At 39.0% G+C, this 20,255-nt stretch overlaps 1 protein-coding gene across 1 annotated transcript in view; it reads left to right on the forward strand.

Moving 5' to 3' along the window:
* Positions 1-20,255, forward strand: part of col14a1a (collagen, type XIV, alpha 1a) — a 126,159-nt gene that overhangs the window by 55,774 nt on the left and 50,130 nt on the right. The window contains exons 23-31 of the mRNA XM_029452333.1: positions 2,717-2,863; positions 4,606-4,680; positions 7,065-7,204; positions 9,690-9,813; positions 15,839-15,982; positions 16,304-16,468; positions 16,593-16,631; positions 16,839-16,977; positions 19,683-19,825. Coding sequence (XP_029308193.1) covers positions 2,717-2,863; positions 4,606-4,680; positions 7,065-7,204; positions 9,690-9,813; positions 15,839-15,982; positions 16,304-16,468; positions 16,593-16,631; positions 16,839-16,977; positions 19,683-19,825 — 1,116 coding nt within the window. The remainder of the gene's footprint in view (positions 1-2,716; positions 2,864-4,605; positions 4,681-7,064; positions 7,205-9,689; positions 9,814-15,838; positions 15,983-16,303; positions 16,469-16,592; positions 16,632-16,838; positions 16,978-19,682; positions 19,826-20,255) is intronic.

A 20,255-nucleotide genomic window follows, 5' to 3' on the forward strand; every position in this document is an offset into this window, starting at 1 on the left:
ACCTTGAGTCATCCCAACATGTTTCAGCGCTCCACCTTGTGAGCACAAGGCTTTTGCCAGCTAAGTGACTGGAATACTTGTCAGTCAATATATCATAAGTTTTACATGAGTTGTGATATTTGTTGAGGTGGCTGGATTGAACTCCAAATTCAGAACATGTTTCCTTATAGATTTACAGTCTGTCCTTGTGAAAATGTCTCCTCCATTTATTATGAACAACACAACGACAAGTCAGCTCGGGCTTCTTTGGTTGGGTTGCGATGGTTACATGTGTGTTTGTTACATATCTGGATTCATATTGATATGAGCCTCTGAGGAAATAAGTGTTGAATATTTCTGTCATTTTCACATGGCAGTGATGTACGTCGTAAAGTATATTCATAAATTTTGTAGAAAGGAAGGGAGATATTATATACACCCAAACTCTCCCTAATAAACGACATGGGGGAGAAACCGCTTTGAGAATTGCTCATGTCATCACGTCAGAAATAACACAAATAAAGAGAATGACCTTTAGAAGTTGTTTAATGCTCAGCTCGCTCAGTTAATAAATGGAAAAAAGTGAGACAGAAAAAGAAAAGAAGAAGGAGAACAAAGAAAGAACCAGATGCAGTGTCTGTTTACTTACTCGAATACCTCAATCCAATCCAGGATGTAGGTCTTCTGCTTTCAGTTGATATTAAAGATGTAACTACTTCCAACAATTTTTAGTAGATGAGGGTTTTTTCTCAATAGTAGAAAAAATGAGACCATTGTGTCACAGACAGCTCTAGGGAAATAAACTGGATAATATCGCAGAAAGATAGTTTACCTCAATTTTTCTGTGGCATAATACAATGGCACACAATGTACTAAGTAATGAATACGTTTGAAAGTTGTACAAACTTTAGTTAAAACAACCAACTTTAAGCCATTTGTAAGTAAAACAGCTTTATTGTAATCCTCCTGTTGTCCACAATTAAAGTTACTTCTAAAGAGAAACTAGTTAGACTAGGAGAAGTTTTACATTTTGTTTTTCTTGCCAAGAGTTGGATGAGAAGATCGATACCAATGTCATGTTTTACGCACACTAATAATAAGATGAGATAAGCTTACTCCGGGACATTAATGCAGTCAGCTGTGGAATAGTTATATCATATAACTCCCCTTAAAACAACAGCTTAAAGTCACACTAAGCTAGGCTAATCATCATCTGGCTCCAGCTTCTTGGTGTAAAAAAGCAAATAAGCGTATTTCCAAAAACGTCAAACTATTGCTATTAAATAGTTAGGGTTTTCTTGTTTTCATAGAAGTCTAGTGTAAGAAATTAAGTTTTACTCAGATCATCAGAGCATTTTGAAAAATATTTTGTGCACTTTACAACAAGTTTAAATACTGGTGATATAAACCTAAACACATTATATTTAATATGTTTATTTTCAATTATTGGTCATTATTTGTTGCACCTGTTTGGCAAATTAAAGTGTCTTCTGAGAGAAACGCAAACAGTAAATCAGATGTTGGCTGTTTTAAAATGGATTTTCCCAACAGGGTTTCAGTAGATGGTAGTGCTGGCTGGTAAACGTAGGGGTTAGATACATGAATAAAACTACTTGGACTTGAAGGAAACATGCACAGTAAGTGATGTGTGTACACCTTTTACTGTTTTTTACTGTCAGAAAGAATGAGGAAGACTTCTCTCTTCTATCTTTCTTTCCTCCCCGTAGTTTTCTTTTCATCTCTGTGTCTCCCTCCCTTCTCCCTGAGCAGCGACAGGATATTCTAGCTGGAGTTTAGAGATGTTGGTTAATCCACGCAGAGCCAACCAGCTGCTTAAACACCTTCTCAGATGGAAAAGTGCACTCTTTCTGTGACAGCTGTTTCCCTAAATTTAATTATTTATGGCTGTTTCCTGTGTTGATGAGGAGCGAATATGTCACTCTCCAAGATGAGAGACACACTAGGAAATAGAATTAGACTAATGAAGCTGACAAATGGCTGCTATTAGTGCATGTGTATGTGCACCGGTTTCCAGTTTGTCCTTTTCTGGCTGCCAATACGTATTCTCTTAAGAAATGTTTCCCTCTATGGCTTTTCAAAATAAACACTCAAGTTTTGTAAAAGTGTTTGCAGTCTGCAATCTAAAGGAAATTGAAAAGAGATAATGTAATGTTTTATGTATCACATTTGATTTGAACGTTGGGAAAAGTAAAGTCAATAAAACACAAAGCTTCACCAAGGTGAGCTGAAAATGTATATTATGTGCTCTAAATCTTACCTTTTGATACCTTAAAACAAGCTTTTCATCTTAGTATTGACACCTGTTATTTTTGTATACATGTTTGTGTATATACGTATGTGTGTGTGTGTATATATATATAATATTATTATTGTATTTTTTTGTATATATTTTTCTACAGTTCAATGCAAGTTTTTCACATCATGATTGAATATCCAGATGACTTGAGTATTTCTGTTTAGGGCAGTGAATTATTGCTGCCTACTACCCGACTGCTCCAATAAAGCTGCTTAGTATCCAACTCTGAAAGAAAGTGATTAGCAGCTCCCAGGCTCGGACATGATGCAGAACATGGCTGAAAAAGAGGAAATGTGCTCTGTAAATACAGTTAATGTGAAACAGGAGCTTTAGAGGGAATTTAGCTTATTTGGATTTTATGACTCTTGATCTGAACTTCATTCATCGTAAGTCACTTTTTGTTTTGTTGTGTATTTGCAGATGGTCAAAGGCAGGAAGTGAGTCTTGGAGGTGGTGCTTCCCGACAGTGCTTCTATGACCTCACTCCCAGCAGCCAGTACCAGATCAGCGTTCACACTCAGATGCAAGAAATGGAGGGACCTTCTGTCTCCATCACTGACATGACACGTATGTTGCAAATGTTTTATATATTGTTTATATACATGCATAATGTTCTCATGTCTGTCTTAACACTCAGGAAAAAAGCGGCTTCTGGAATTTCTTTGCTTTTCATCAACATTTTTAAGGAGTTTGACTCACAATGACTCAACTCTTTAAACCGGTGTTTTTGCACCCATTTCCTGTCCACTTGCTCAATGTTCTCCCCCGACCAAATTCCCCCCAATTAATCCTTCCATTCTCTCTTTATGTCTCTTTCTCCATATGTCCCCTGTCGCCATCTTCTCCCATGCATCTTTCTCACCTTTGCAACTTTTCCTTCTACCTGTGGTCTCTCGAACGTAGCGGCTGCTGTTGCAGTTAATTGTTCAGCTGAGGAGCTGAGGTGAACCTCACAGTTCCAGGGACCAGGGGTGCTCCGGTCACAACCAGGGTTATTGACAAATGGATAGATGCTCATGCACACGCACAGATTCCTCGACTGATGTTGTTGATTTTAGCAGCTGTATGTCCAGAGACAAGTGAAGAACTGTTCAGAGGGGAAAATGTGGCTGAATATAAAATGTGTTATACTTATTATGCAAGATGCTCCCTTTCATAGTGCTAAATCACTATATAGGTATTATATTATGTTTAAAATAAATAAATAATAATTACTGATTCTTTAACATGTAACCAGAATGTTTATGTTGTAGCTGGTGGGGGTGGAGCTCATTTGAACTACTTTATTTACTGTTAGTTTATTCTATAACAATACATGATATTTAATAATATCATCTAATCCTGCAAACTACTTATAGCTGTCGGACGGATGAAGGGAAGTGAAAAGTGCAGTATTTCACTTAAAGCATAAAATAGAAATACTAAGTAAGGTAAGAGTACCTCAGAATTACTCAACTAAAATACTTGTAAATGTACTTTTATATTTTCAAAAACTGTCCACAGAAACATTGGTATCATGTGTCTGTAAATGTATTTAGTGTGGAGAGACAGTAAAAATAGTAAATTACATCAACAAACAGAAAATATCAAAATTGAACACATTATTTACTAATTATCTCTTTTGTCACCAACAAGTTACTGTTGAAGTGGAAGAAACTTTTTTTTAGATAATTCTACCTGTTTTCCTGACGTTTGTGCCCCTTCTGTGGGCAGTCGCAGGTGTTTCCAAGATGATTTACTCTGTGTATCCCGGTTCGACATAACCCACAGCTTCTGCAAAGTAATTGGCTCGGCACTGAGGCATACCTTTATCTGGGGGCGGTTTTGACTCTAGAAAAAAAAACATCCTCTGGTCAGACAGATACTAGACTGATGAAAATATTTCTCTTGCTGTCCCCAACTTATAGAATAAGAGAGATATATAGAAGAGAGAAGAGAGATATATAGAAAGAATATAGAAAGATAAAGTCTGATTGCTGTAACTAAGGGATGGACAGAAAGATAAACTGAGCAAAACATGCTGGGTTTGCTAAAGTACACGTAGGTTGTAAATACAGATTGCACTAGAAATCTTTTCTCTGTCCAGAACTCAGATGTCGAAGGAAGGAAAAGGATTCTAAAAGTTTCAGCTTAATAGAAACTGGCTACTGTCTCTCATTGTGACAACTTATTGTGTGTGTGTGTGTGTGTGTGTGTGTGTGTGTGTGTGTGTGTGTGTGTGTGTGTGTGTGTGTGCATGTGTGTGTGTGCATGTGTGTGCGTGTGTGCCATCATGATCGATGACCTTCCATGTCTGTTTGTGTGTCCAGTGCCAGCGCCTACTCTACCTCCGACTGAACCCCCCACCACAGAGCCCCCTCCCACCATCCCACCCGCTAAAGAAGGTGAGCAAGAAGCCTGACACCAAAACACACACTCTAATATTATTCTTCCAACTTAAATCCAAGTAATCTTCTTTGTGGTCTAATCACTTTGTGTGGTACCTATAGTCACCTGACACCATCGTTTGTCAGCTCTTGAAATGCGTTTTTTGTTAAAAGTTTAGCTTATGGCTAATTTTAAACTCTCACACTCAGTTACCGCCAGCTGTCATGTGTGTATCATCAACAGAAATTCTGCACAACTTGCAGAGACAGATGCATGACCAATATGGCAACACTTTTCAGTGTAATGATGGAATTATTCTTTTTATTTTTTTAATTTGTTTTTATGTTTTTTGTAAAAATGTATCAGTTTTTCAGCTATTCAGTTGCCATGCATGTGTGTGTAAACTGATTGCATTTATTAATTTAGATACAGGATGTGGAAAAGTCGATCAAGGTTTGTTGTCAGATATTTCTTTTGTCAGATATTTGCTATCAAATGTGATTATGGATTATGGGCCATGCTGCTCTGGCATTCATTTGAAACGGGAAACAAAACAGTTTACTTTTAATAGAGTTTCTTTCTAGTTTCACTGTGTACTCGTTACACAGCTGTGAACTGTGTTTAGTTTCAAAACATCAACAGTGACCTGGAAGAAACATTTGGGGCCCTATAACTAAATCAGGTTACATTTAAGGTAAGTACAAAAAAACACTTGAATGTTTTACCATATTCCACAATGACTTTATTATGTGAGCTATACGCCGACCACTGTGGGCTGGAGCCTATGCCCAGCGCTAACTGAGCTACCTGATCACTTTCATTGAGCTTCCCGCTTCAGTCTTCCTAAACATCAAGCATCAAGCAAGCTATAATGTTAACAGTAACACACAATTTCTAATTTTCTTTACCCAGGAAGCTACACTAACTATAAAATATATTTTCACTACACAAGTTTATTGAATCACTTACAAACTAAAATATTACAGGAAAGCCAAACTTTTTTCAAACAAATTCAAGCTGCAACAATAAATGACTTTTACATAAAACAGGCAGAAGATTCTTCAAAACAAAACAAGTCTGGAAAGATCAGGAACACAAGGGGTTACAAGTTCACAGTCCGACCCTCCACCTCCTACCCTCTGTTCCTGTCTGATGGTCTCAGGTAAAAGAGCATGAAGAGAGACACACCCGCTGAGCCCGTCTGTAAGCATTTCTATCTAAGTTTCTGACCTTTGTCAGACCGAATTCTCTGTCTGTAATGACATGCAACCTTTACTCAGGAGGACAGAACCACAAAGTCAGGGGAAAGAGAAAGCAAAGCTGAATGTGTGTATGTAAGTGGAAGAGAGAGAGACACTAAGAACAACAAGAGTAAGAGAATGAAAATGATGGGGAAGATGAGAAAAACAGGCAGAGATGGGGCTGCAGACAGAAAAACAGAGGGGAGGAGACAGAAGGAGAGACACATGAGGAACAGTGGTACAGAAACAGAAAGAGTTAGAAAAAGACATGCCGTGTAAAAGCAAAGAAATAATGGTGATGAGTGGTGAGACTGCAGACAGAAAGTTTCAGTAATATCATCACAGCTTTTATCGGAGCCAACCACATAAAACCGTGTAATCAAAACATTGTCCAGCCGACCTTTAACTTGACTTTTCTGACAAGCATGAGAGCTCCACTTATGAAGTTCTGTAAAAAATATACGTTTAATAGCAATTGTCTCTACTGAAAAACATTAACACCAATAGAGCAGATGTTTGTATGATTTCCTTTTCTCTGCTCTTCTTTTATTGTGTTGCGTTTAGAATCACAACCACTTTTCCTCATAAACAGTTAAAGGTTGTCGATACAGTTAAAGGTTTCTCCTTTCATGGAGTCTGACGTGGTCATGAACAGGGTTTGGAATTTAATGAAGACCTGGAGTTTGAAAACTTGTTAAAACCACAAAACAACTTTACGACGGTAAAGATTAGGCTACTGGGAGTCATTTAGAAACCTGAGAAGAATAAAAGCAGAAAAGTCACCGTCGGACCCGGAATATGAATGAGCAGCTTACGAATGGAGGAACAATACACAAACACAGTGCATATAGGACATTATCGTGGTTAGAAATGTCAGTTTTAAACTGAATTTTAGAGCGTGCACTTTACTTTTAATCTTATAAACTCAGTGTGCAAATTAATCTGAGGATCCAGCCTTTGCATATTTACCACTTTGCAGCCGATGTATATTTGCAGTGGTTCATACTATGCATATTTACTCAGACTGAATATATTAGGCAGCAAGTTAACATTCAAGGAATGCTTTGTCCTTTGCAGACCTTCATTCTTTATGAAGTTACTTTTTCACAAAGACAAAATGATGTGCTGGCTAAATCTATATATCTCTCTTGGCTGTCTAGTGTGTAAGGAGGCCAAGGCTGACCTGGCATTCCTCGTCGACGGTTCCTGGTCCATCGGAGACGACAACTTCATGAAGATCACGCGTTTCCTCTACAGCACCATGGGATCACTGGATCTGATTGGACCAGACGGCACCCAGGTAAGTCATGTGACCACACCCACATTGTAGTCATTTTAACCTCAGGGAGGAATTTAAAGGAAGAACTCCAGAGTAAATCCGTAATTGGGAAAGATTCAATCTGGACCATCTGGGTCTGCATAATGTTGAGTCTCAGTGGAGTGCTGGTATTCACATTTATGATTTATTAAGTGGTTCTTGTGTCTAAATGTCTGAGTCTCGTGAAAATGATTGTATTGCCAGTTTATACAGTACCATAAGTTACTGAAATACAAATGTGCTGAAGGCTTTTAATTTGTGTTCGCTGTGTAATTCATTCTCTTTGTTATAGCATTTTCCTTCTGAAAAATTCATGCTCATGGGAAATGGGATGTAAACCAGATGCTGGGATGTCGCTGAAAGTCACCACGCTGAAAACTATAGAAATGATGAACTAAAGAAAATTACATATTATTGTGTAATCTGTGGGTAAAGAACCCATTTACAAAAGAGAGGATGTTTTGAAAAATGTGTTCATTTTCAAATCTATTTTTGTGGGATAACCCCCCCCCCCAAAAAGAAACATTACAAGCCCCATTCAGAAGTCGTGATGTTTTGCAAGCACAGCACAGTGTCTAACATATAATAAAATCACACATCTTCTGCTTCTGCCAACTACTTCTTGCTCTGTCCCCCCATCTTTCATTTACTGCAACCCATTTCACGTTCAACTAATCTGCAGAACAGAAAGGAAGAGAAAAAAGTTAATTTCCTTTCAAATTTATCTAAAACAAGCTTTCATTCAGTAGATAATGGCATAATAGAGGATGCTGTGCATCCATAATGAAAGGATGGGGAATGATTAAACATCATGGCTGATTTTCGTTTTCCGCAACCTGTGAGCTTTTCCTTCCATCTTTTCTTTGTTGACAGAAATAGAAAATATGGATGGAACAGACATTTGCCCAAATAATGAATCTCGACTAACCCGAGTTTACTATTCGACTCATGTGAGGCTTTGCTCATTTATTGTTTGAGGAAGACTGCTGGCGTTGGCTGTAATTGATTCTGGAAGGATGCTTTGGAGCAGAATTTCACCTAATTTTCTTTAGCTGTCTCCTGATAAATCAGCCTGACCACAGCGCCTATAGAAAAGTTTTGAAAAGTGAGGAGGAACTTTAAACCCCTAGTGAGTCAATCTTTACTTTCTGGAAAGGCTTTCTTTTCAGTTGCTGCGCAGTGTTCGATTAACTCTGCTCATTTGCTGCCACAGGGTTTTGTGCCAGAAAACATTACTTTTCTGGCAGGACTGATGGTCGTAATAAGTTGAGTCTAGATGCATTAAAAGCTGGAATAAAGTTCTGATGGTTCAAGCATCGGCTAATATACCAACAACTTGATTCTCCATCTAAAATCCACCACGAGCAACACTTTGAATCACATTCCTGGCTGCAAGTGTTCCTCTGTATCAGGTTCATCAGTAGTGATGCTAGGCTCTAACTCAAGGCAGTAATTCTCTATTGTCATTGGGAACTAATTTCTTTGTGCTTCTTGCCTGCATGGCCCCCACACTATGTCAGCAGAGCTCAGCTGATCCATTTGTAACACTGTAGCGGTGCTTGCTAAACCTTTTTCTTTCATTTGTGTAATGTCTGCTGTTACCCAATTTGCTACCCTCGGTGTGCCCCATAACCCTCTGGCAGTAGGCTACTAAGAGCGAAATACTGGCTGTAATGTGAGAGAGTTGGCTGTACAGTAAAGAGAGAGTTGGCTGGTAAATGTAGGCCACACTGAGCCAACAACAGCACCATTAGCAGTCTGGAGGTAATGATAGTTGTTCTCCCCTCTTAGAATAAGCCAATTAGATTGATTATAACTCCGATTTGGGAGTTTGGATTTATATAGAGAGAAACTTAAAAATAATGCTTTATTCTTCCAGTACAACATCATGGTCTTTAACTTTATGTGCTCTGTGTAATATTAAGCTCACCAGCACAGACCGGGTTGAGAAAAGGTGAAATATGTGACCATTACTGCTTTCACACATTAAACCATGAACATTTTGGCTTCTTGTGTGTGATGTGCAGATCAATTTGTACAGTATTCACTTAACGGGGCATCTGTTTGATACTATTGTTGTTGTGCTGTTGAGCATAAAGGCAGAAATTGACGGTGATGATGAGGTAAGTATGAGGTTTTTGGATCCAAAGTGCAGACATTTGGCTTTAAAGCGCTCGCGTAATGCCACATGAGCCGCTCCGAGTAATTTGGCTTCCGTATTTTCATTTTGGAGGAAGCAGAAAAAACCTGCACAAACACATACATTCAGTGGTATTTTGACTGACATTAGTGTGAGCTGAAGATGATTGGATTTTTGTTTTTGTGTGAATTATTCTTTTCAGGCAACTTTTAAAAAGAAACCCAGGGCTCCTGAAGCTGAACATTTAAGTTGGTATACTTTAATTTGACATATGATTTGAACTTATTTCACTTATCTTTCTGTCTGTCTGTCTCTGCCTCCCCGCAGGTGGCCATCGCTCAGTTCAGTGACGATGCTAGGACAGAATTCCAGCTGAGTTCCCATGGCAACAAGGAAGAGCTGTTGGAAGCTATTCAGAGTATCAGATACAAAGGAGGAAACACCAAGACAGGTCAGAGCAGTGTGTTGTTGGAGTGTTGTAATCATAGTTCATGCAATACAACAAGACAAGTCAATTCAGATTCACCTCAACCTGCTCACAAGACAATCTCACCACAAGGTGCTTTAGTGGCTACTTTCTATTGTATCACACGCTCTTCCTCAGCAGATGGAGTATGCCCGTTTGTTGTGGAGTTCTAGATGTTAAAAATTAACACTTTTCAGAGCACTTTAAAGGAATACTTCCCCCACAAAATGTTCATTTGTACATCAATAACTCACCCCGTGTTACCTTGAATTCTTTCTCAGATGCCTGAACACAGAATCCAGAAACGGAGAAGATTCTTGATGAATTGAAGTTAATGGGGGCGACGTTTAACTACACCAAACTTTATCAACACATCCTTTTACAAACTCTCACACAACCTTAGTATTTAAAACACTTAAGCAGACGCAAGCTTACACAGGTGTGCTGCTCATCCGGACGAGTCCGACGTGTTTAAAATAGGAAGGTTTTAGTGAAAACAAATGTGTTTAGGAAGTAGTGAGCGTACGACTGGATAAATGAGACTTGGATTATACTGCATGAGAGAGTTTCTTGATATAGTTTTGCTGTTGGTAAATGTGGACCACATTTACTTCAATTCATCAAGACTTTTCTCAGCATGTGAGAAGTTTTCTTATTGAATTCAATTTAACACAGGGGAAGTAATTGATAGACAAATGTTCATTTTGTGTGTGTGAAGTATTTCTTTAAGAACTTTTCATCCATGTTGGTTTAAGATTAAAAGGCAATTTGTAACCTTGGAAGCAGCAGTTGTGAAAACAATCTCAAAGGTCCATTTGTAGCTGGTCTGCGTTATTTGCTTGTGTATAAAACATTTCATGGCGACTGAGAAAACGCCATTTAATGAGAGATTGTGTGATTCAATCGAAACTTTGAACAACTACTAACGGACCTTGTGGTGAGATTGTTTTCTTCAACTGCTATTTCCAAGGTCACGAAAGAACTTTAAAGCTCAACTCACTAGAAACGATCTTGATGAGCAAGCTTAAAGAAATGTTGTGTTTGGAATATCTCTATGAAAATGCCAGCTTTCACAAATGTCGGGATACTTGTTGAAAGTATCACATGCTACAGAGAGGAAATCCTTTAATGTGGGATTACAATACATATCAAGCAGTTCAGGGGTTGTGAATCTGTTGTAACGTTCAGGTGGAAGCGTCGAGCTGTGCTAGTAGAAGCAAGGTGAATGTCAGTATGTAATCTCTGAGCGTTGATGTGGCTTTACAGGTAATGCTAGTTGCTCACAGGACTTTAACTCTCCTAAAGTCTTGGTCATGGCTCAGTGTCTGTTGAGAGTAATTGTGTCCTTGAGCTTTGCTATCAGCCATCCGTTCCCCACTCATCCCTTCCTCCACTTTCTCTTCTTTCCTCTCCTCCAACTCCTCTACTCTGTTGCAAACCTCTTACTGTCCTCACTTCCATCACGGCATTGCCTCTTTGTTTTCCTTTAAAGCATCCACTCTCTACTGTACTGTCTTACAATTTAACAGGTGGTGTTTTAGCTGACAGGGCAGTGTGTGTGTGTGTGTGTCTGTGTGTCTGTGTGTCTGTGTGCTTGTGGTCTACAGCAGAATAGAACAAAAAACATGAAATTTCTTCTTCCCCACACAAAGAGAAAGAGGGGGCAGCCAGCTCTCACAAGGTTAGGCTAATGCTCACAGATTAACAATGTATCCCTTTTCCCCTTACGCTTTGTCTCTCACCCACACATGCATACATGCACACGTACAGTGTACTGCCTCAGCATAGAATTAATCCTCTTCAGTATCTCACACATAATGCCTATTCTTCAGGCTGTCCTTATTTCCACAAGAGAAACCCACACAGCTTAAATACAATAATAAAATATATATATATATATACTATATTTTATTCTAAGGATACTTCAGGCAGAAGTGAACAATACTTCCTGTTCTGTTCAATTAATATTTTTGTTTTATTTCCCCCTCCTTGTGAATCTTGATGCTAAACTATACAAATAGGCTACTACACCATACATTACACATACACCGAGCTTTATATTCTATACCTTAACCTCCCTACTCACATCTTACTCCTCTGGTCCATTTAGAGATGAAACAGTAGTCTTTTCTGGCTTTCAGGACTAACGCTTGCATTACAACCCCAAAGTTCACACTCCAAACCCAAAATATTCCCTTTTTTTCATTCGTAAACCTCAACCCTCTACTTAGAGATCGTCAGGGCCCCTCGCTGGGTTCCCCCAAAGCCCTCAAATATAAATCTGTAGTTTTCTGCCTCTTTAACCTTGAGCCTCTGGCAGATATATCTGTGTGGATATAACTGCTAGTCAACAAGAAACCCCACAGCTTTAATGCCTTTTTTAAATGTTTTTACTGGAAATGACTAGCTTACTTTATATCCTCTGTCCTATCACCCTCGGGCCAAGCACACACATTGAAAATGCATTTTAAAATGTGCTCGGAACTTTGCATAGATCCACCGGTAGGTTACAAAGCCATTGTGATCTCCAGAGCGGATTTGACAGTAGATTTGGGTTTCTTAATCATATTTATCCATTCTGAAACATTTTGTTTAAACCTGCTTATTTCAGGCAGCAACCTGCATCACATTTGCTCACCGTTTCACATCTGGGAGCTGCCCACTAACCCCACTCTCTTGACTGTGACGTGACTGTATCTATGGGGGATGAGTACTTTGCTCGATGGCACACTATTCAACAACTTCTAGTCTTTTCTCTATACTCATTTTATAAACATTATGTAAATGATGCTGCCTTCTTTAAGACCTAACAGTTTGGTGTTTTTCCCACCTTCAGTACCCTCACATAGTGAGAGTGTGAGGGAAGGATGTTAAGGATTCAGGGTGTTGAAGCCAATATTCTGGGATTTGGCTTTTCACTATGCATTTATTTATTAAGGTATTAGTGAGTCTCTGATTGGCTTGCGGAATGACTGATTTTTTGTAGCTGTAATCCCTGTATATATACTGTAGTGTGTGTGTATATATATATATGAGTGAATATGTGCGTCTTTTCAGATTGATTGTCATGCTCTACATGAGTAATTGTGCTAATCCCTGACTCTGTTTATACGTTATATTCAGATTGAAGAATTGTGAATAAATGTGTGCTTGTGGGCAAATGTGAAGATTTCCGTGTGCATGTGTGGAGATGACTGACTTCCAGTAAGTAAAGTAGTGTTACTTTGAATCCTTCATTGTGCAGACATATATTCACTCATTAGATTATTCGAGGCATCATTGGCTGACTTCTTCAGCTGTAGTAATGCAGCTGTGTGAGACCCTCATTCAATTTTCAAGGTTTATAAGTCTTTTATGAGTTTAGGAATGGATGTATGAATGAGTTTCACTGACTATAAAAGCCAGTTAGACCCATTCAAAATCCATTGTATAGTTTCAATAATGCATTTGATTATCCAAATTAATTTCTTAGGAAAGATTATACGATTTTATAGCTCTTGCTGTTCATAATGACCCCGACACAATCTTCTCCTAGTCATAAATATTTCACCTGCAGCCACAAAACAGCAGGCAGAAAAGGTCTCCTACTTTATTATATTGCACCTGCAACGCTTTCAACTATTTTTGCTTTCTCTTAAACTGTTTCCAGACACGAGGCTCTATCCAAACTGATATGGATTATTTCTCACACAAAAAGTAATGGGTCGCTGATTGATGATGGGCTTTTGAACTCAAGATCCACTTACATGTTTCTGTTTTGTTTTCTGTTTTTTCTCACCCTCCTTTTGTACCTTCCCTTCCCCATCTGACCTTCTTCTTCTTCTTCTTCTTCTTCTTCTTCTTCTTCTTCTTCTTCTTCTTCTTCTTCTTCTTCTTCTTCTTCTTCTTCGTCTTCTTCTTCTTCTCCACCTTTTTCCCCTACTCTCTCTGTGGCCTCATACCTGCCCACCCACCCCATCCTCCTCTATCTCATCCCCCGTCTCCTCTGCTCTCTGTCCTGTGTCTCACTTCATGCCTGGCTAGCTGCTGTAATTTCAGTCTGGCCCAGCGTGATCAGAGGACAGTGTAGAAACTGTATCACTGTCAGATATTTGACAACAAAACATTTTACAGGCCAAGCACTCTATCATTTGTCACCACTAACAGCCATGGGAAAAAAAGAAATAGAAGGAGGAGGTGGCGATGTGGTCTGAGGGTTTTGGTTTGGTTAGAAATTGGGAGGCAGAGACACAATACACACAATGAAGATCCCTGATACTCGGCACCCTCTCAGACACACTGGTGAACACACTAGAGGAGTGAGAGGAGAGAGCGTCAAAGAACAGAGGGAGTTAAGAGGATTAATGGCAGTGATTGTCCATTTAATTATGAAAAGGTCAGGAGGAGATGAGTAGATGAGCTTTTTGAAGTATTAATGCAAGTCATGATGGACAGTATGCAAAAATTGGCATGAAATAGAAATGACCTACCTGTGTGTGGGATGATCAGGGGACTGTGTTCATCGGTTTGCATGCAAATTTGTTTTATATATTTGCACACACATTAATGCTTATATACAGAATGTGTCAAGACTTAACAGTTTGAAGGATACATTGCAGGTCAGTTTGTCCTGTTATTTTAAGTGACTATAGCTACTGTATATAGAAGGTTGGAGGGAGCTCACAAGAGACAAATAGAATAAAATACACTATAATTGAGAAATTTCCTTTTGATTTAGTCTTTAACATGCTAATGACTAACTGACTTTTATCATTTTATTGTGTCTTGCAACACAATGAGGCATTATAAAATTCAGTGACAAGTATGCATTGAAACCACCATGGCTGCTTATTGTTGTGTTGCCGTTGAAACCTTTTAAAGCTGTCTAGACAGATTGTATCGACTGATTAAGTCCATTATTAGGTGATGTGCACACTGTCAAAGGTCATCTAATTTGAACTTTTTTTGACAGACTAGGTTTTGACATTTTCATCTTTGTCTCGTCTCTTAGTGTTCATGTCTTATTAAAATACATCGTACATTGTCTGCTTCCTGGCATATTTTAAATGATAATAGCGACTACCTGAATCTGGTTTCAGGAGCTTTTTAGGTCACTTATTGTCACGTAATAATTATGGGCTTGAAAATGTATTTCAATAACGTCGGGGGAAGAATAAAGAATACTCGTTTTTTTTTTTTAAATGAGCAAGTACATTAAAATTGTAGCATAGGTCACAAGCATTACCGCCCATGCTACACATTTCTTTCAGACTGTTAATGAAGACATCTGTGCTTGAAAAGCTTGAGTTAGATAATCACAAAAACCTTTATTATAGTTGTTATAGTTCAGTCAGGGACGCTTACATCAAGACGTTGACCGTTTGTTACAAATGTTTATACTGTAAGATTTGGGGGGAAAGGCTCTGCTGTTTGACGGAGCTCTCAAATAATCCGAGCAGCTACGAGGATTCTGCTGAGAGATGATCTATCCTCAATAAACATACATGAACATTAAATATACAATACGAAATGAGGAGGTCGGGATGGTGGAAAGAGCTGTGTCAGCAAATGGCACAGGCTTAAATGTAATCAGCAGACTAACGGCGATAAGTGTCAGGTTTTAATGTCCTGCTGTACACCTGCATGAATATGATTGTACGTTACTGGCCACACAGCCGTGAATGAGCCAATGATGAAGTATATTGGAAACAGCTGATGCCAATCAGACAATGCAAAAGTGCAGCGTCAGTGCTTTTCTTAAACTAACACTGATGCTTCATTTGTGTAACGTAACAAATTATCGACCCAAAAAAACAGACACCATGTGATTAATTATGTCATTTAAATTACTGCAAGTATAGTTTAGTTTTACAGGAATTAACTGACTTGGGAAGTAGAAATAAATGCAGCATCTTAAACACTGCTTAAAAATACTGATGGCATAAATATTAAGAACAAATGGTTATATGAGCTATAACATGCAGAAATACTGGTATTGTTGTCGGATCAAGATCTTTCTGTCTTTTCTCAGGTCGGGCCATCAAACATGTGAAGGAGTCTATTTTCACCCCAGAGGGCGGAGCTAGAAGGGGCGTTCCTAAAGTCCTGGTTGTTCTCACTGATGGACGTTCGCAAGATGATGTCAACAAAGTGTCCAAGGAGATGCAGATGGATGGTGAGTAACAAACACGGAAACAAAATATTTGGTAGTTTGTTAAAGTTCTAAAAAAAGATTGACACTCGATGTACAGTATGTGATTCATTGACATTGATGAGGTAAGTTGTGTGTGTTGGTACAGTAAAGGCAAGATAGAGGACACATCCCAATTCCCTCTCACAGTTCTTGGATGCTTTATATACTGTATGTTATAGGGTATCTCATTCTTCAACCATTAGTTTGAAACCCATAACTCCAACAATTGTTACATTACTCTACATAATGCTTTCCACTGACTTCAAACTTGTAGTGGATTATATTGTTCAACTCCATTTTCAGGCTATATCATCTTTGCCATTGGCTTTGCGGACGCGGACTACGGGGAGCTGGTGAATATTGCCAGCAAGCCCAGCGATAGGCACGTCTTCTTCGTGGACGATTTGGATGCTGTGAAGAAAATAGAAGAACAGCTCATTACTTTTGTCTGTGAGGCTGCAACCGCCAGTGAGTAACAACACCTCATGTTTATAACAGAGAGAGGGAAAAGAGTTCATAAAAGTCAGAGTCTTTGAAAAAGGAGAAATAAATATATTAAGGATGAACTAAGAGACTATTTTCTGTCTTTCAGCTTGTCCATCTGTTTTGATGAGTGGTAACACAATGGCAGGTAAAGCAAAATGCACAATACACTGCACAACTATCACACACGTCCAACCAGTGTGTCAGAAAAAAGCTAAATAAGATGATGGTAATAATACATAATGATGCCGCACGCCATGGTTAGCGGTAATGATGGATAATTACAGTGATCGCATGGAGAAGGAGGATGCTGATCGTGAAGAGGATGAAAGTAATGATAATTTGTCTCCTGCAGGTTTCCGTATGATGGAGAAGTTTGGCCTCGTAGAGAAGGAGTACAGCACCATACCTGGAGTTTCTCTGGAGCCGGGTTCGTTCAACAGCTTCCCCTGTTACAGATTACATCGTGACGCCCTGGTGTCGCAGCCCACCAAGTGAGTACGACCACTGTTCTGTTTACAAAAGCGCTCTTTAGATCATTTTCTAGTAAACCCGTTTGGCAAGAAAATAAATTGTACGCCATAGCTGTCATCTGATAGTACACTGGATTTTCCCGGGCTACTGTGCTTGATTACACCTCCATTCTGTCGCCTCCTACGCTTCACAGTGTTCTGTTATAGCCGAACACACAATTTAACAGTTCTCATTGATGTATTTTTCTTTTTTTTATCATCTCATACAACAAATCATAAATTCAACCTGTAAACAAAGACTAACAGTAATCCCAAAGCAGACAGGAAACTATTGATCAAGTTATTGTTTTACATTCACAAACTTGCTTTACATCAGCATACAAAATAGGTGATAGCCGACAGATTTGGAGGTGATGGTTTGTTCGGTGACAGTTTTATTTGTTCAAGCGTCACTGAGATCAAGATCAATTTAGCAAGAGACACGTGAGAACAAATAATACATAGAGACACTTATAAATAAGATATCATATCATAATGACACACAGACACATTCATTGAGAAATCACAAATATGATAACAAAACATATCTCTGTGTTAATTTGTCATCATATTTTTACCGGCTTCCAGCTCTATCATTAAAGGCATACACCTTTTTGTTTGTGAAATACAGTGCATGCTAAATCCAGTTGAATACTATTTAACAGAAAGCCTCTTCTATGTTTCAGTGAGTTATTTTGATCCTACGCCGCTGTTTATCCATCAATGTTTGCTTGCTAAGGGACTCTCCCTTCCTGGACATGGGGAGTGGTGACTGTCAGCGGGACTCAAACACCAGAGGACTTTGAATTATCAGCCAGCAGTACACACAGGCTCCCACAACTATTTAACAGTCCTGCCAATGAAAATGACTCGACTTTTGATTTACCCTTTAATCTTTGTTTCAATGATCTTTTAGGACACAAGGGTTCAAGTCCCACTCATGACACCTGGGCTATGTTATACTTGCTAGTAAAAATAATAATAATAATAATAATAATAATAATAAGGAATTTAATTCATATAGGGCTTTCTAGTTACACAAAGACGCTTTACAATTTAGAAACATTCCGTACAAGCATAAAAACAAACATATATACACATTTATACACACAAGATGCGGAACAAAACAAAACCAGAACAGAGCAGTTAAAACTAGCGCAGTCATGAGGGGAAGGAGTTCAGCAGGGGAAAGCATTCTTGAAGAAGTGGGTTTTAAGGGCTTGCTTGAACAATGGTAGGGTGTTTGACTGTCTGATGTGTTTTGGGAGAGCATTCCAGAGTGAGGGTGCAGCAACTGAGAAAGCCCTGTCACCCCAGGTCCGGAGTTTGGTCCTGGTGGTCTTTAGGGTGTTTGCATCTCCGGACCTGAGGCAACGGGTGGGAATGTGGCGGGGGAGGAGTACTTGCTCCCAATGCTAACAACCACAAAAAGTGATCTTGAAGATTGTAGAATTTGAGCCTATTACTGTGTTCAAATAATATTAAAGCAAGACCGTATTATTATGATGTGGTAGCTAGACTCTAAATGAGACGTTTAGCTGAGGAGTTTATGTAAATACACTATGTGTGCCTAAACGTTTTTTCAATACTTAGAGAGAATGCAGTTTTTACAAATTGTGGAATTTCTGAATAAAAACAAAATGTACTGAAAGCTCAGTAAATTAGATTTTTGCAGTAATGTATTAAACATGCAGTTTCCACAAATCCCTGCATTTTCTGCTGCCTATTAACACTATTAAAACCATTTTCAGACAATTCTCTTTTAAGGCCTTAAAGCACTTAATGTCCTGTAGTTTCCCATGGAACACACTCTGTGTGTGAACTGAACAGAGCGACAGAGAAACCACCCCAACTAGAGACTCAAGCTTGATGATTAATGGTCTGCTTTCCACATATGGAAATACACTGTATATCTCTTCTGAATGAATGAATTCTATTTAATTTTCATTGCTCACATAGGACACTTTTTAGGACCCATTATACTGTCTAGTTTGATTAGACCATGCCCAATCGGTAAGTAGCAATAAAAGATTAAAGGTGCTAAAGTTCATGTCTTCAGGTTCCATTAAGATTTCACCTTGTCTTTTTTTAAATGGGTTTAAAATTGCAGATTTAGACAATGACCACAAGAGGCTTCATAGAATTAAGAGGAGCTGAACACAAATGTATCCGAGATGCTTGCAGGTGCAGGTTAGAGGTATTAAGGTTTACCAAGCACTATACCACCGGGAAATACTGAAGTATAAACCCCGTGCATACAAACACTTAACGGTAGCGTTCACTGGCTTCAAATGTTCTTTCCCAAAAGTTTTTCTTTCTCTTATGTTGTCATTTTTAGAGCTTTTATCTTGTTTTTTACCGAACAACCACCTTTAACTTTAGCTTCCTGCTCTTGTGATTGTTCAGTCTGTGAAAAGTGACATTGACAAGCCCTCTGAAAAGTTTAAGATGAGATCATTAGAAACTGAAGTGCTCGAAGGCAGCTGCACAAAAAAACTATGCTCTGATATCACAAAGAGGCTGGAATTCGAAAGACCGTCTCAGCCGAAAGGGCTCTAAAAGCATTCACCTGCGCTGAAAAGAGACAAAGGCACTTTGAAAATGACACCTCGTGGATACATTCCTTTAGGGCACAAGCTAAGTTCATTGTATGTGCGTGTGTGTGTGTTCTTTCATGTGTGCACCAGGTACCTTCATCCTGAAGGTTTACCCTCTGACTACACCATTTCTATGATGCTCCGCCTACTTCCTGAGACCCCACAGGAGCCCTTTGCATTGTGGGAAATCCTCAACAAGGACAACGAGCCATTGGTGGGAATAATTCTGGACAGTAAGTTTGAATCGCTCCTGCATGTCTCCAATAACCAGTGCGCCTGGAGATAAATCACTCATTTGTTGATCCAATATAATGTACCTTTTTATAAATGAGCAAAGTTCTCATGCTACCTTGGTATCCTCAATTACAAATGAGACTCAAAGACAAGATAAGAGCACTCCTGTTTGTGGAGGGCCTCCTTATTTACCCTGTCTTGAATAGGACACACCATTAGTCCCGGAAAGCACTATGACCTCAGACTTAGAGGTGCTGATCCTTGTGTGCTTCAGAGTTTGTAACTTGAGACCGGGGGACCGTACAGAACAAGAACAAACTGCACAGGGTTGACACTGGGGAGCCAATGTGCAGTATAACTTACATGACAGAGCAGCAAAGAACCCAGTTAGTCCGACACCCAGGCCAGGCGCCAGGATGAAGCAGTTAA

The sequence above is a fragment of the Cottoperca gobio genome, chromosome 16, assembly GCF_900634415.1.
Source record: "Cottoperca gobio chromosome 16, fCotGob3.1, whole genome shotgun sequence".
In the NCBI taxonomy this organism is placed as follows: domain Eukaryota; kingdom Metazoa; phylum Chordata; class Actinopteri; order Perciformes; family Bovichtidae; genus Cottoperca; species Cottoperca gobio.